The 17,230-nt window shown below is 41.6% G+C and overlaps 1 protein-coding gene across 2 annotated transcripts in view; it reads left to right on the top strand.

Moving 5' to 3' along the window:
* The first annotated feature begins 4,138 nt into the window (after nt 1–4,138).
* The window catches only part of RRAS2 (RAS related 2), an 85,937-nt gene continuing 72,845 nt past the window's right edge, over nt 4,139–17,230 (top strand). Inside the window, exon 1 of one of the 2 annotated variants that reach the window (XM_056802159.1) lies at nt 4,139–4,271. In XM_056802159.1, the coding sequence (XP_056658137.1) occupies nt 4,164–4,271 (108 nt within the window). In that variant the 5' untranslated portion in view covers nt 4,139–4,163. Of the gene's footprint in view, nt 4,272–4,857; nt 4,877–17,230 lie in introns of those variants that run through there. The other variant, XM_056802160.1, reaches the window with a different exon arrangement.

Below are 17,230 nucleotides of genomic sequence, written 5' to 3'. Positions count from 1 at the left end.
CCCAAGGAGGAAACTGAGCCCCCAATCAATGACACTTCTCACTTTTTACGCAGGGAGCAGAAGTCACAGCTGGCATTTGAACCTAGTTTCCTGATGCCCAAAGCTAGCCGGGGCTCTTTCCAGGAAAGCATTCTACCTCCATAGTCAGAACCTTGGAGAACAGTGGGATCACCCAGGGAGAGACGATGTGAGAGAAGAAAAAAGAGTGGCTAACACATCTCTGGGAAGGACATCCACCCTTAGGAGAAGGAACAGCCAAGGAAACAGTGAGGGAGAGCTATGAGAGAGAATCACAAGAGTACAAAGTCTCAGGAAATTGAGGAGGAATCAGGTCAAGAAAGAAGAGTTAATCCCCATCGTGGAAGGCCAACAGCTAATTTCAGTTAGCTCCGACTGTCACCAGAGTATCTGACTCTATGGTGGAGGATCTGCTCGCTTATCCTGTTCTCTGGGTCAGAAGGAGCTTGAATTGTTCAGGAGAGGGGCAGAAGGGAGACTGAATAACTCTCTTTATGCCTCAGAAGGGCTATTCTTCAGGGCTAGGCAGTCACAGAGGGGCACTGGATCCAAGGCCTGGCAGCCCTTGCTCTACCACTCCCTACAATATGTAGTTTCTTTATTCTCTGTCTCTGCCTCGGTCCCCTTCCTCGGCCGCTTTGTCTTAGACACACAAGATGATGTTTCTGTGAGTGTCACATCTACGACTCCCTTCATATTCCTGCACTCACACGGTCCAACCCTTCGCTCTTCGTATGGCACACTCGATCCCTGCTGCACACCTACGCTTCTCAGCTGTACAATTGGTGTGACATCGCTATGCCTCACACCCCACAGCCCTACTAATATACGATGTCACATATCTACACCCCTCACGCAGACAGCATGACATCATTTCTTCATTCAAGAAACATTCTGTATTCAACGGATATTTATTAAACATCAATAATAAGCAAAGAGCCAAGCCAAGTGCTGGGGATGCAAAGATGAAAAAAGGTTACTTTCTACTTGAGGGGAATAGAAGTAGGAATACAGCTTGTACCTAAATAAATGGGGCATGGTATATAGTGTGTGACAGGGCAAAAGAGAAATGCAGACAGTATTCTAGAAGTCTGAGGAAGCAGAGAACTCTGGGAAGGCTTCATGGAGAAGATGACATCTTGGCTGTCCCTTAGAGAGTCTCTTGCTTTGTCATAAAGAGAAAATGGGAAGGGCAGAAAAGTAGCTTGGTGGATTGAGAGTCAGGCCTAGAGAGGGGAGGTCCTGGGTTCAAATTTAGCCTCAGATATTTCCTAATGTGTGACTCTGGGCAACTTAACTTGCATTGCATAGCCCTTTACTGATTTTCTTCCTTGGAATCACTACTTAGAGGATGGTCATAATTTGACAACTTATTGGATGTGGGTGTAGAAGTATCTAGGGGAGGGAGAAGAAATATGGGAGAAGAAAGAATTAAAGATGAATCAAGTTTTGAGTCTGACTGGAAGATTGGTGGTATCCTCAAAAATAAAAAAGGGTTTAAAGTAGGGGATTTAGGGGAGGAGTTGAGTTCTGTTTTGGATGTATGAATTGAAAATGCTATAGTTAAAGTTTTGTATACAGTTAGAAATAGGAGATTAGAGATCAAGGTTGGGCCTAGAAATTTAGAATCATCTATGTAGAGATAACAATTGAATAGAGATTTATTAAATCTCTACTATGCTTCAAGACATTGTGCTAATTGCTGGGGATATAAAGGTAAAAGATAGTGCTTGCCTTCAAGAAGCTCATAATCCAGTGGACATGATTGCCACAGGAATAAGCATTGAGAAAAGAAGAGAACCCCAGGATAATATCATAGAGAACACCTTCCCTCTACAAATTTTTTTATTCTGAATTTAAACACCAAATAAAGTGAGCATTTCTGCGTGTAAAGTAGAACATAAAAAGGGAATGTACATGAAACTATGGATCTTTTGTGTATAACTTGTTTTTCCTTTTATTTGTACAATACATACAACACGGAGCTTTCAAAACTGTTCTATTTGTGTTTCCTTCTGTTCTTCCTTCTATTCTTTCATGTGCTGTCCTAAAAATGTTTCAAAAACACTTTCTTTTTTCCCCATCTTTTTCTGTATTTTTTTCCCTTAGCAACCTATCACTAGGCTCCATCTTCTTCCTTCTACTCCACTTGAAAAAAAGAAGGAACAAAATCTTCTTTTTTTTTTAAATTTTTAAATTTTTAAATTTTTATTTGGTCGTTTCCAAACATTATTCATTGGAAAAAAAGATCGTTTTCTTTTCTTCCCTCCCCCCCTCCCTCCACCTCTTCCACAGCTGACACGCAATTCCACTGAGTATCACATGTGGAACAAAATCTTCTTAAGAAATGTCTGGCCATGTAAAACAAATTTCCACATTTGAATATATGGCTTCTGCCTTATGAGGCCATCACTTCTCTATCAAAATATAGGAGGAGACACCCATTATTAGGGACAGAATTATAGGCATAGGACCTTGAATTGGATAGGATCTCAGCAGCCACTACTCCAAATCATATCTGAAAAAGACTTAGACAATGGACAAATAGTCATGCAGCCAGTGTTTGAAGATACTTCCCCCAATTCACTATTCCAGTGGAAGTCATTTCTATTTTTTTTTAAGCCCTTACCTTTTATCTTAGAATGAATACCATGTATCAGTTCCAAAGCAGAAGATCATTAAAGGCTAAGCAATGGGGATTAATTGACTTGTCCAGGGTCACAGAGCTGTAAAATATCTGAGGCTCAATTTGAACCCAGGATCTCCTGTCTCTGGGCCTGGTTCTCAATCCACTGAGCCACCTAGCTGCCCTCAGGGAGTAGAGAGTCCTGGACTTGGCATAAGGAAGATATGCAGAACCTGGCTCAGTTGCCAGCTGTGTGGCCCTGGCAAAGACAGTTAACCTCTTGAGTTTTAATTTTTCAATCATTTAAGTGGAGGATAGGGCGGGAAATCCTCATGGTGGGGTGAGGGTCTCCCTTCCACAGAAAATGTGGGGTTTAGACTCTATGGGTTTTAAAAGTTCTTCCACTTTTATATCTATGATCCTATGATTCAGGTTCTCAATTTAACAAGCATTTATCAAGCAGCCACTATATGTAAAGTCAAAGGCAATAACTGAATTGTCAAATGGCTCCTTGCCCTCGGAGGGATTATGGTCTATGAAAAAGAGTCAAAAATAAAGGTATTTAAGGGGCCACTTGGCAGGCGAGAAAACACTTATAATATAACAGTCCACACCACACAGTCACCCTACGCTGATATACACATGCTCACGTGACTCACCTCACACCTACCAATCTCTCTGCCCCACCCCCAACCCCCCAGCTCATTCAAAACCCTCCTTCCCACGAAGCACACCCAGACACGGTCACATAATCACAGCCCCCATCACACAGTCACACCCACACAGAAACACCCACGTGGTCACCCGATCAGTTACATACGCACATACACAGATACCCACATATATAATCACAACGCCTGTCACATAATCACACCCACAGATACACACACGTGGCCACCCAATCTGTTTCTCCGACACACACGCTTACACAAAAAGACACACACACGGACACAGACATACACACGCATGCACGCACGCACGCACACGGAAGGTCGGTCGGTCGCACACGACCACACCTCGTTCGGGCGGGTGGGCAAGGCCGGCCTCAGCAGGAAGCCTCGTCCCTTACTCCCTCTCTCCCTTCGGGCGGGCGGAGGCCCGGCCCTGTCTCCACCTCCCTCATGCATATCCCGCCCCAGATTAGCGTGGGCCCCGCCTCACCCCGCCATTTGTCGGGCTCGGAAGGCTGCGCTCGCTGCCCGGCCGCTGAGGAGGGAGTCTGAGGAGCCCGACCCCCGACTCGGGCCCTCGGCCGGGCCCCTAGGCACTCTTCCCTCCTTGGCTCCGCGCCCGCGCCCTCCTCGCGCTGATCCCGGGAGGCGCCGCGCCCCTAGCCCGGCCCCTGCCTCGAAGCCCCCATCGCGGCGCCCCCAGCCCGGGCCGGGCCGTCCCTCCGCCCGGCCGCCTGCCCGCCTGCCCGCCGCGGCCCGCGCTCGGCCCGGGAGGGGTGGGTAGGGGAGCGGGGCCTCCGTAGGGGCCGGCCCCGGCTGGGCCGGGCCGGGCCGGGCGGGACGCCCCAATGGCCACGGCGGGCTGGCGGGACGGCTCCGGGCAGGAGAAGTACCGGCTCGTGGTGGTGGGAGGAGGCGGCGTCGGCAAGTCGGCGCTTACCATCCAGTTCATCCAGGTGACCGCGGTGGTTCTGGGGCGGGGAGGGTGCTGAGGCTGCCCCAGCGGGGGGCGGGAGACCGAAGCTGCGTCGTGGTGGGGGAGAGGGGCTGTCGGGGGAGGCAGGGGCGGGGGAGATGGGCTGGGGCTACTGCCCTGCGGGGCGCCCCTTAAGGACTCAGAAAGTTGCTGGTGTCGCCCCCTCCCCCATCCCGTAGCTGGTTACCACTTTATTACCCTGCTTAACGCCCGGTCAGTGCCGGGGGAGCCAGACCCCTCAGGAATGTGGAAGGGAAGGGTGGAGGAGATTTTAATCCACCTTATCTCCCGAACTGAGGCCAGCCAGGGGAGGGGAGAGGTACGGGGTTCTTTTTGTCGTCCCCCCCTCCCCCTCCCGTGGACCTGAGGATTTCAGAACCTCGGAATCTCGGCTTCACACCCGCCCTCCACTCCCTCCTTCCCCCTCCTCCCTCTGGTTAATTGATTTTGGGAGCCCCAGGATGGGAAGGAGTGTCCTCCCGATATTTCTCCGTCAGTCAGTCTGAGGTCGTGTGTTAGAATGGGGCCAGCCTCGGGGATACCTCCTTGCTGATTTAAAGGACATCTCCAGGGGTTGGACTTGTGGTAAGACAAAGAGATGAAATTGTTACTGTGCACTTTGTGCACGTGTTCAAACCATCCCTCGTTTGGGTGGGATTGTAAAAATAGGGGAAGATGGTGCCTTTGGAGAAATTAAAATTCCGCAGAGGGAGAAGCCATTTCATTCCTCCGAATTCCTTGTAGTGTTCTGCCCTGGTGGAATTTAGAAAGGGTTACATCTAGTATCGTAATAGGAAGCACTCTTTTTTTCGCGAATAGTTTTCCTAAGTATTATCTCCGTTTTTTACAGATAAGGAAACCTAGGCTCAGAGAGGTTTAGGGGACTTCCTCAGGCTCACACAGTTAGTGGGTGCCGGAGGTTGCATTGAAATCCAGGCCTCTGCTGATTCCAAGGCTCGAGTTCTCGGTACTATATTGCCCTCTAAAATTTTGGATAGTTTGAAGGGACCCTACCTATCTTGTGCTTCAACTCTTATTTTACATGTGAAGAAGCTGAGGCTCGATTACTTGACTTGCCCAACAAGATCTCTGAGAATATGTGATAGGGCCGGGACTGGTCAGACTTCTGACTCCAAATCCAGTGTCTTTTTTTTCTTTTTTAACCATTCTTCCTTTGTTTTAGACTTATCTGGTTTGTGCGTCAATCCCAATCTTCCTACTCTAAAATATTTTCTTGTCAATTCAACATTTATTAAATGCCTTTTTTATGCAAGACTGTTATTTATGGGTCTGCCTCTCTTAGGCTGTGGTCTCCAATCTGGGTGAAGAAGGTCAAAAGTGAAATGAATACCTTGTTTAATGTAGTTCAAAAGATAGTTTGTTTTTAAGCCCTTACTTGTTGCAAGGTACTGAGCTTTATAGATAGAAAGATAGAAAATGGAATTCCTCCCTGTCCTACTAAACCCACAGTTTAATAGAGAGTTGATGGGTACACAAATGGATTTAGGTGGGAATGAGGAAAGTATGTGAAAGGTCAAACTGGGAGCTATGAAAAGATGGGGGAGGGTGCTGGCAAGATCAGGGAAGGCTTCATGGAGGAGGTACCTTGAACTAGGCCCCAAAGAGAGAAAATTTTTCTACAAGTAGAGCTATGGAGAGAACCTGTTAGAGAAAGGGAGAACAATTTTTAGAATTAAAAAAATTAATTTCCTAGAATTCGAGGCTCCTAACAGGAATCCAGTCTTATTAATTCATGATTTCTTCAATCCAAAAAACTACTACTTTTGTCAATTCTCAAATCCTAAGAGATATTAGGTATCCATTCGATGCACTCACTTTTTAGTGATGTTGGCAGTAGTATATCCTGAAAACCATAGTAATAAGTGTAATTGAAATGCTTTGAGTATTATATCTTTCCAGACTATTGTTCTAAACAGGGTTCTGAAATAGCCTATCCTTCCATTTTTACTTAATGGATATTAACAACTACTGATATCAGCATTTACAAATGAAAGTTGACATGTCCTGTTGATATTACGAATAATAATACCCAGTGGTGTTGAGAGGGACTGAACAAACCTGAAAGCCATTACTTCAATTTAGTAAACACTCATTAAGTACCTACTAAATGCCTGGGCTAGTGCTATGACAAAGACAGGCTTGGACATCCAGGAGTTTGGGGAGGGGTGGGGAGTATACGATTTGAAAAGTAAATAGAAATATATTTTCAGAGTAATGCCAAGTAATTCTTGGATGAAGCAAGCATTAATCACATTGAAGATCTGAAAATCTCTGGTGTAGATCTGCTCGAGTGATGTTTTGAAGGAAGTGAAGGGGAGATGGAGGGAGTATATTCTAGTATTAGGGATCATTTGTACAAGCAAGGGCTTAAAGGTGGTCAGTGGAATGCTATGTGTGAGGAACATTTTGCAGGCCAATGTGACTGGAATGGAAAGTATGTCAAGGAGAATAACATTATACAGAACTGGAAAAGTAGTTTCCAGACTGAAGATTTTGTGTTTTATACTAGAAGCAAGTAGGAACCATTGAACAGTTTGAGTTGGGAATTGACATCATCACATCTGTGTTTTAGTAATATCACTTTGGCAACTAATTGAGACTTGAGCTTCTAAAAAATTATTGGGGTTAGCAATATGAGGAAGAAGTATGCTTGTGTTATCCCAGCATTGACTTATTTTTTTCTAAGTGCCTATTAACTATTAAGATAAGAGTAGTGAGGGAACTATTTGGTTTAGACTGTAGAACCCAGGATGCTGGCATGCAGCTATTGCCCAAGGACTTGAACACTAGGGAACTGACAGCAAAGCAATTTGTAGGCAGGCTTTTCCCTGGGGAGTGTGGTCTGATGGTTAGAACACAGGGGGAGGTGTGAGGTAGAAATTATGGATTCTATTCCTGGCTCCACTATTGAAATACTCAAAACCACAAGTGTTTAAAAACTTTGGCACCAAAATTCTCTGGGTGAAGAATAGCAGTAGAAACTTGTGGTAGAGAGGCACTGGGCATAGGAAACAATGCTGGACATGTGGTCAGGAGATCCCTGTTCTAGCTGTACCTCTGACACTTTATAGCCATATGATCTTGGCAAGGAAATTTACCTTTCTGAATTTTAGTTTTCTTGTTATAAAGTGGGGATGACCATAATTGCACTACCCACTTCATAGGGTGGTTGTGAGAAAAGCATTTTGTAAAAGCATTTGTTAAATGGGAGCCATTATTTAAAGTATAAGTACTTTTGGGGAATTTTTGTAATAAACATTTTGTAAGCATTGACTTCCTAGGTTTTAGAGAGCATTTGTTGAACTACATGCTCGGTGATACAAGGGAAATTGAGACACAGGACTGTTTTCCTACAAACTTGCAATGTAGTTGAGGAAAGGGTACCATATTTAGTTAAAATACTAAGAGAATAATTTTTGGTCACAAGTGTAACATCAAACCTAGAGAACCTGGCAGACCTGATTATGACACATAGTTGATTGTGTGGCCTGCAGAATTTGGGAATCTTGAAGGATACCAGGAAGGGAGGAGATGAAGGTGAGGAGAGAGACTATTTTCATTCCTACTGCTATAATAGGAAAGTTTGGAAGAGGACAGAGTTGGTTGGGGAAAAGAAATTGAGTTCTTATATTGAATATCTTGAATGACATCCATTAAGTGGTAGAAAGGGCAGTTGATGAAGTGGAACAGGAGAAAGAGTAGGGCTGAATATTTAGATCTTGAAACAATCTGCATATTTGATTTAATTGAACCTGTGGGAACAGACAAAAAAACACTTAAGTGAGAGCATAGAGGGGAAAAGAGGAGGACCCAGGATAGATCTTTGGGTGGTGCTATAACCATAGTTAGTGGATGTATCTTGTAGTGAAGATCCAGCAAATGGGTTAGAAGAGAAGTCGGACTAGGAGGAAGAGAACCAGAACAGGGCAATATCATGAAAATCTAGAGAGGAAGGAGTATCCCAGAGGAGATGGCAATTTATAGTATCAGAGGTGGTAGAGCTCCCAAAGGGTGGGGGTTGAAAAAAGGTCATTAGATTTTGCAATAAGAGATTATTGGCAGCTTCAGAGAGAGCAGTTTCTTTGGAATGAAGACATCAGAAGCTTCCTTATAGAGGGCTTAGAAAAGAATAAGAACAATGGAAGGGGAGGCCAAAGTTATTTGGGAGTTATTGAGCAAGGTCAGGTGATGGGAGATATGGGCATTTTGGGGTAATAGGATAGGATCCAGTAGAGAGGGAAAGATGGAAGATTAGAGATGGAAGGAATAATTGTGAAGACTCCTGGAGTGAATAATAGTGAATCTACTGGAGAAGACCTAAGGGGATGAGACCAAAGGTGCATGTAGAGGGGTTTGCCATGATAAAGCAGAAGGGCCCTTCATGGCTGATGTCTTATACAACCTCACTGGCATCTCATATATCCTGGTTGGCTACATTTAAAATCTTTTTCTTCAATGATTTATTTTTTTACTTGGGACTTCAATTCAGCAAGCATGCATTAAGTACCTATTCATGTATATTCATGTGCCCTAGGAATGTCAAAGCCAGATATTCCCTGCTATGTATGAGTTTATAGTTTACTAGAGGAAACAACACATGCATACAGATTGGAGGGCAGCTGAGTGGCACAGGGGGTTAGTGCTTGGGCCTGAAGTCAGACTCCTCTGCCTGAGTTTGAGTCTGGCTTCAGTGTGACCCCGGCAAGTCACTTCACCCAGTTTGCTCTCCATTTCCTTGTCTATAAAATGACCTGGAGAGGGAATTTGCAAACTACTCCAAACTACTTCTTTGTCAAGAAAATCTAACCAAGATAGGTGTATGCATGTATGTATGTTTGTTTGCATTTTACATATGCATATATACAATCTATTGTAAACATATTGCAAACATACACGTGTATATACTCATATATATGTGGGGGGACACAGATAATTTTTGGAGCTTCAGTAATTTATTTCAGTAAAATAAAGTATTGGATGTGTGTGCAGAGATTAGGAATCTTGAAGGAATTAGGAATTTTCCAAGACATGAAGGGAGAGTTTAGAGAACAATCCATGTCAAGGGACAAAGGGGGGAGATGGAACACTGTGATGGTGGTGAGGTGAAATAAGGCAGGAAAGGTAGTTTGGGCCCAGATTCTGAAAGACTTTAAATTCAGAGGAGTCTATTTTTATCCCAGAGTGGTAGGGAGCAACTGAAGATATTTCAGAAGAGGACTGACACAGTCTGGCCTGTGCTTTAGGAGAAAGGATCATTGTCTTGTAAATGGAGAGCTGGGAGGGAGCTCTTTTACAAATTAGGAAAAAAGGCCTGAAGGTTAAATGACTTGCCCAGAGTCACACATAAATAAACATCATCAAAGGATTTGAACTTGTGCCCTGGGATCCCAGAATCAGTGCCTTTTCCAGGGTGCCATGCCTTGATGTTGTTGCCTTCTCTTTAGGATTTGTCGTTTGCAGTTTGTAATTTTTTCTCATAAAAACATTTCCCAGTTGGTCAGTAGTAAATAATTAACTGAATTTTTGGGTACGAAGACACACTACGTGTTAGTAGTAGTGCTGGTCTTGGGACTCATTTGGAGCCAATACTTAATGACCTGTGTGATTGTGGACAAGTCATGTAATTTCTCTGAACCTTGGTTTCATAATTTGTAAAATGAGATAACACTTTGAACTCTTTACTTCTCAGAGTTGAGGATAGTTTTATAGACTAAGGTCATATTAGAGTCCAGAGTTTCCTTAGTAGGCTAGGATTTCTGAATTGTAATCTCATTGCTAGTTTTAAATCTTTCCCTCTATAATCATGGATACTCAGAACAACTTGGTTTCTTTCACCTGTGAATTTGAAATACCATACAGCTTTTTAATCTCTCAGGATTGAAAAATTTTAAAACTAATTTTCAAATGAATTGTTTGTGGTTTTAGAGGCAGCACTCCTTTCTTCCCTTCTCTCATCCTCCATCCTCATTCTCCAAAGAGGCAATAATCCTCTTTTAGTTAACTCAAGTTAGTTGAAATGTTCTTGTTGGTAATTCCCAGATAGAATAGAGGAATTGGAGGAAAAACATTTTTGAGAGTGGTTTGTCTTTGTCTAGTAGATGCAGAAGGAAATTCCAGCCTAAAGTTTTTTCTACTCATCCTTATTGGATCTTTTGTTTTGAGGAATCCTATTGAGAGCCAGAAAAGAATATTTAATAGTGGACTCTCCCTCTTATCTCTTTTAGTAATAACATTAGAATGTCCAGTGCCTTCATGCTAATCACTAGGATAATGTTTTAATTCTTTTTTTAAACCTTGAGTGATCCTTGAGTAGAAAAATCTGAGAGAGAAAAGACCATTGATCTTGGAGATAAATCTGAATTCAAGTTCGAATGCTTATTTGCTTTGTTATCCTGGACAAATCATTTAACCAAATTTTCCTATCTGTAAAGTGAGGATTATCCCTGGGGCCTACCCTAGATGTTTTCATTCCACTCTTGTCTAGAGCTTTATTTATTATTGGCTACCGTAGGTTTGTGATCTTGTGAATAATTGATGGACGGAATGTTGGGCTGTCTAAGGGAAAAGGGTGCTGGATGTGGAGTCATGAAGATCTGAGTTTGGATCCTGCTTCAAACCCTCAGCTGTGTCATCCTGCACAAGTCACTTGTTTCTCTGCTGTACTTTCCTCTTAGGTAAAATGGGAATAATCATAGTAATTTCCTTCTAGAATTGTTGCAAAGAGCAAATGAGAGAATATTTTATAAAGCACTTCCAAACCTGTAAATGATATATAAAGTTATTGAATTTCAGTTTCATTTCCTTGAAAAGTTTAAGATCATACAACCAAAGAATGTATTTTAAGCCTTTTTGATTGAGTCTAAGATTTACAAATTACCTCTAATATAATTTCTTTGTGATTCTGAAACAACTCATCTTTGCCCAATAGGAATCTTCTTTTCATTTTAACATTTTACTGGAGTTTGGCTATCTCTGTAATGATTTTAGTGTTCAAATTCCACTTGCAGCATGAAAGTATGTTCAGGGTTTTGTCTCTGAATTATTCCAGAAGAGAATCATTAAACCAGATTGCATGAAGCCAATTCTTGTTCAGGTATAAACTGGAGTATATGCTGTTTAAGCTGTGGGTTCCTTGTTGTCCTTGAGTTATTGAGGTGCTTTTACCTTTTACAAAAATTGTCTTTGTGGGTTTTTCTTTGTTTTGAGTTAGTATTGTCCTTGTAGCCTCTCTTAGGGTTATTCTCTCTGGGAGGAAGAAATTGAAACTTTAAATCAGTAAGTACTTAGACCTTCTGGGGAAGAGACCTTCTGGGGAAAGTGTCAGGATGAAGCATCAAGAACTCTTTAATAAAAGAGCACTCTTAAGTGCTATTGCCAGCCCTCTAAATTAAGCCAGGGTCTAGAAGATCAAGGTGCTTGGCCCTAGCCAAGCTAGCTTTTTTTAGTAAAAGAAAAAAAAAAGTTATTTTTATTTGATATTTTTTGTTTTTGCACAGCCTGGGTTCCCTCTTGTATTCCTTTCTCTCTTAGAGTCATCTATTAAATGAAGAATTTAAAGAAAAAAAGAGAAAAGAAAAAAATCAGAAAAATTGATCAGTGTGTGGAGGGGAACTGCCTCTTTGTATCTGTACCCTTTCACCCCTCTTTGGCCCAGCAACCTTCTTGGAATTATACTCTATATCTAGTTTAACTTACTCTACTTTCCTCATCATTTCTAGTCTTTCTGTGGAGGGTATGCTTTTTGCCCTGTAGGTTGGTATTTCATGTCTTTGTTCCAATACTTAGGTGGGTGTGGGAGATGGAGTTGAAATCTTTATTTAAGTCCAACTAAGGTTCTACCTTGTCTATGCAACCTTCCTGGATTCTCTCCCCTTCCTCTCCTCTTGCTGTGCCCCTCTCCCCCTGCCATGACTTTTCCACAAAATTTTCTTTGGATCCTTCTCTACTATCCCATTACATTCATTTTTAACAAATTTTATTTATTTAATTAATTAAGAATATTTTTCCATGGTTACATGATTGATGTTCTTTCCCCACTTCCCACCCTCCTCCCATAGCCAACGAGCAGTTCCACTGGGTTTTACACGTCATTGATCAAGATCTATTTCCATATGATTAACATTTGTTCTGTGATCATTTAGAGTCTACATCCCCAATCATCCCCATTGAACCATGTGATCAAGCAATTGTTATTCTTCTGTGTTTCTACTCCCACAGTTCTTTCTTTTGATGTGGATATCCTTCTATCTCATAAATCTCTCAGAATTGTCCTGGATCATTGCATTGCTGTTAGTAGAGTCCATTACATTCGATTGTAGCACAGTGTATCAGACTCTATGTACAATGTTCTCCTGGTTCTGCTTCTCTCACTCTGCATCACTTCCTGGAGGTCATTCCAGTCCCCATGGAATTCCTCCAGTTCATTATTCCTTTGAGCACAATAGTATTCCATCACCAACAGATACCATAATTTGTTTAGCCATTCCCCAATTGAAGGGCATCCCCCCATTTTCCAATTTTTTGCCACCACAAAGAGTGCAGCTATGAATATTCTTGTACAAGTCATTTTCCCTATGATCTCTTTGAGGTATAAACCCAGTAATGGTATGGCTGGGTCAAAGGGCAGGCAGTCATTTAAAGCCCTTTGTATCCCATTACATTCTATATCATCCAACTTAGTTGTATATGATGTTTCCCCTATTAGGTGAAGCAGTACTCTAAAGGCAGGAACTGTGTCCTAAACCAATACAAAAGTTTCCAGTTTATTGGACTTTTAATAGTCCTTTGGAAAGCTTTTCCAAGGCCAATTTAAATTTTGTTTACTTGTTTTTTTTAGAGTCCATGAAAAAAATTAGTGTTTCGTTCTGTAAGAGAGAATTAAAATGGCATCCCAAATATAGGAATGATTTTGCTCATATTTGGAGTTCCTGTGAAGCTGGGAAGTTCTGAGCTGTAGTGAATAAGCTGATAGAGAGCAGTCATGCTAAATCTAGCATCAATATTATGATTCCCTCTGGGAGGAGGGGAACCTGGGTTGCCCAAGTAGTGATAAACTGGCCCACCTCAGAAACATAACAGGTCTAAAGCTCCAAAGCCAATCAGCTTGAGCCAATGAGCAGCCACTGCACCACTGACCAGGGTGAGATAGGGAGATACAAACAAAACTCAAAACAACAACCGAAGTCCTATAAATTTTTAAAAGCAAATTTTGTGATGTTTAACAATTTATTATGCTAACTTAGCATGAAGTCTCAGATGTGAAAAAGTACTCCAGTAAAACTGGGAAGTTTGTACTTCCTTTTGTTCAGTTGAAAATAAAGCCTTATCTAAGAAATGTTTGTTTAGTTGTTTCAATTAGTTACATATGAGAATATGGAGTCTTTCAGTATCTACTATGGAACGAATGTATTGGTAGACTTTGTCCCTTGTGTTTCGTCCCTAGAGGGTTGTTCAGGTCTAACCCTGCATCTAGGACATCCCTGCATTTAGCAAACTGCTCTGCTGGGAGGTGGAGGCTTCCTTAGACGGTCAGCTGAAGAACAGGTGTGTCTAGTTTGGCTTAAAGCCACCATGGTCCTACTGGAGGATTGACTAAAAATCACAGAAGACTGCCATAATGAGTCTAAAGAAACTAGAGATGTCCAGCCTGAAGATTTCTGGGGAATATGATAGTATTCATGCATTTAAAGTATTGTCATGAAGAAGAGGGTATAGACTTGTATTGTTTAGCCTTAGCGGACAGGACTAGAAACAGTTGGTTGACATTGCTGAGAGGCAGATTTAGACTTAGTATAACTAATAATGAGGACTGTCCAAAAATAGAATGGATTGCCACTTGTGGTTGCTGTGGTCATGGCCATGTCTATTCTAGAGGCAGGTGATTGGTTGTTGGGAATATGGTAGGCTTGTTGAGTTCTGATTTGGGTGAGATGGTCTTTGAGCCTCCCAGTTTTGTTTTGCTTTTTTTAAACCCTTACCTTCCGCAGAAGAGTGGTAAGGGCTAGGCAATGGGAGTTAAGTGACTTGCCCAGGGTCACACACAGCTGGGAAGTGTCTAAGGCCAGATTTGAATCTAGGACCTCCAATCTCTAGGCCTCCTGTGTAAAGTAGAGTGGTTGTTCCCCAAGCCTTCCTTGGGGACTTCTGGGCCCCTGCCACCTCACATTTCTGGATAGTGCTTTAAAGTGTACAAATGGTTACTTGTTTTCCTTATAACAACTCTATAAGATAGTAATGGAAGTATCAGCAAGTCACTTCACTGCCTTTATTTCATGAGTGGACTCTACAATACTCATCCATCTGGCAGATGAAGTTCAGAGAGGCTAATTCCTTTCCCAGGTCCCATGCCCAGTAATCACTAGAACAGAGACTTTGGAACCTCTCTACTGTTTCCTCTTTTCTGGGTGATTAAAGGTTGCAATTCTGATTAGGGCTTCCAGTCTGCTGTGACCCTTAGCTGCATTTCTAGCTTTGAATCTGAAATGGCTTGACCTCTAATTGTGAATTTGGGCCATCATTTAAATTTTATTAGACATTTGTTCTATTTTCTCTCTTGAACACAAACCCCACCAAAGTTCCAAGGGGCCTTGTGGCCCCTAGGAAAAAGCAACACAATGTAGGGGTTGTAAAGATAATTTTAGGGTTGTGGCTTAAAGATCTAGAGTTAATTGGTTGCTGGGGAAAATCCCAAATAAAATACCCAAGTCAATCTGGACATTTATGGTAATTTAATTAATATATAGAGAGGGAATAGGATATAGGATTCTCCTGCCTGACCTGTGCCAGGGGGAGTTTTAAAATCCCCGCCTCTAGGTCTCTGAAGATTAGAGGCTTCTAAGGGGATAAAGATGGAAAAGTAAAGGAGGGAAATTCAGCCAGAAACTCACCACTGAACTGGACAATAGCTTGTAGCCACGCTAAGATGCGGAAAGACCAGTATGCTGCTCTCGGCTAACTCTCCACCGCCAATCAGGGAAAGAGAGTGTTTTGAGAGACAAAAATCCCAAATACGTAGTCCTTTCACCCTTGTGTCTCCTCCTCTAAATTTTCACATCTACCAATCACATCAAAGGTTTTCCCCAGGACTGCCCATACCTTTAGTTTTCATCTTCTTTGATTATATCTTTTGAGCTACTTCACACTTTGTTAAGTTCACCTTTTGTTAGTTACTTGACCTTTTTGTGATTAATTTGACCTTTATAGTTACTTAACATCTTTTTGTATTAAGACTTAAAAATAGACTTAGCTTAAAGTTCTAGCTTCACTATAATGTGAGAACTAAGTACCTTCATTGTTCAATCAGGAGACTGTAACTTTATCTTCCCCTAAAATATGTCCAAGTAGGGTGGAGTAATTTTAAAGTTCACAGGGTAACTTATATTCTTGTGTGCTATGTGTTTCACTGTGTGAAATTTGGGGCAGCTTGTTTCATCTCCTTGGGTCTCCGTTTCCTCCTGTGATCCCAAGTCACTTTTGCATCCTTTCCAAAAAATTCATTACTTCTTGGAAACCTATCTTAAATTCCTTAAGTCCAAAAATCTAGAACCAAGATGGGTTCCAATAAGTAGATAACATGGTGGTGTGGATTTGGAGTCAGAAGATTTGAATTTGAATCTTTAAGTCTCAGGTTTTTTTCATCTGCAAAGTAAGAGATTTGGACCAGATTATTAAAAAAAAAACAACTCTTTCCAGTACTAAATCCTTTGATTCTGTCATGTGCTTTCTTAACTTTCCATGTTGAGATCTGATTTGTGAATAGATTTACCTCAGTTCGCTTTATCTACCATTTCAGGCTTTCTTATACTTTATTCCCAGCTGGGCACTCTTTGATTCTGTGACAGACCTGGCTGTTCATGAACAAGAAACTGGCTCTGGGTATTTTCACAGACTGTTTCCCATGTCTAGATCACTCACTCTTTTCATTTCTACCTCATGGCATCCCAGACTTTCTTTAAATCCTAACTAAAAATTCCATCTTTTACAGAATGGATATATCTTTTACTTTCTGTCTTAGAACTGATACCAAGTCTTCCTTGTCAGGCAGAAGGAGGATAAAGGCTAGGTCATTGGAGTTAAGTTGCTACAGGAAGTGTCTGAGGCTAATTTGAACCCCAGGCCTGGCTCTCAATCCACTGAGCCATATACCTATCCTGCTTGTCCCTCCCCCCTCTTATTCTAGTGACTTCCCACTTTTAGATATTTCTTGTTTTTCCTGTACTGTATCTAGCTCTTTTGCACATATTTTTGCTATTTGTCTCTTCCATTAGGCTGTGAACTTCTTGAGGTCAGGGACTGCCTTCTGTCTCTTTCTGTATCTCCAGTGATTAGTTCAGTGCCTAGCACATAGAAGGTCCTTAGTAAATGTTTGTTGATTGACTTTATATGTTCATCTTGGGGAAATTAATTAGATTCTGGCACTAAATATATTGTATACACTATTTATTAAAGATAGAATTTGATGCTTAACAAGACATAAGGAAATGATTGAAAAGAGGTCATAGAAAGAAAGGTGAATCTAGTGTCTCCTGGGTCAGCAATAATTACTGAAAGGGTATTGAAATCATAGATTTTACTTGAAGCTTGCTGTTTTAGCAATTTGATCCAGAACATCTAAGGTTCTTAAAAGAATATGATCTTCATTTAATTTGCAAGTTCTGACTTGGGAGATTTTGAACACGTTGAGAATATGATCTTAAAGATTTATGAATTTGTACATTTTCTGATGGATTTTTCTCTTGGTTGCATGATATATATATATATATATATATATATATATATATATATAAAGATTTGCGAGTTTTAAAATGTGATGTCAGTAAACTTTAAGCACCCACTATGTGCTGACCATTGATGACCATTTGACTCCTGACATGGGGGGAGTTAGAGTGAAAACAGGAAGTGGAGAGAGTATTTGAATTT

This window comes from Monodelphis domestica, chromosome 6 (genome assembly GCF_027887165.1).
Source record: "Monodelphis domestica isolate mMonDom1 chromosome 6, mMonDom1.pri, whole genome shotgun sequence".
Taxonomy (NCBI): Eukaryota; Metazoa; Chordata; class Mammalia; order Didelphimorphia; family Didelphidae; genus Monodelphis; species Monodelphis domestica.
The sequence above is the reverse complement of the archived record's forward strand: the minus strand, read 5'-3'. Positions and strand labels throughout refer to the sequence as shown.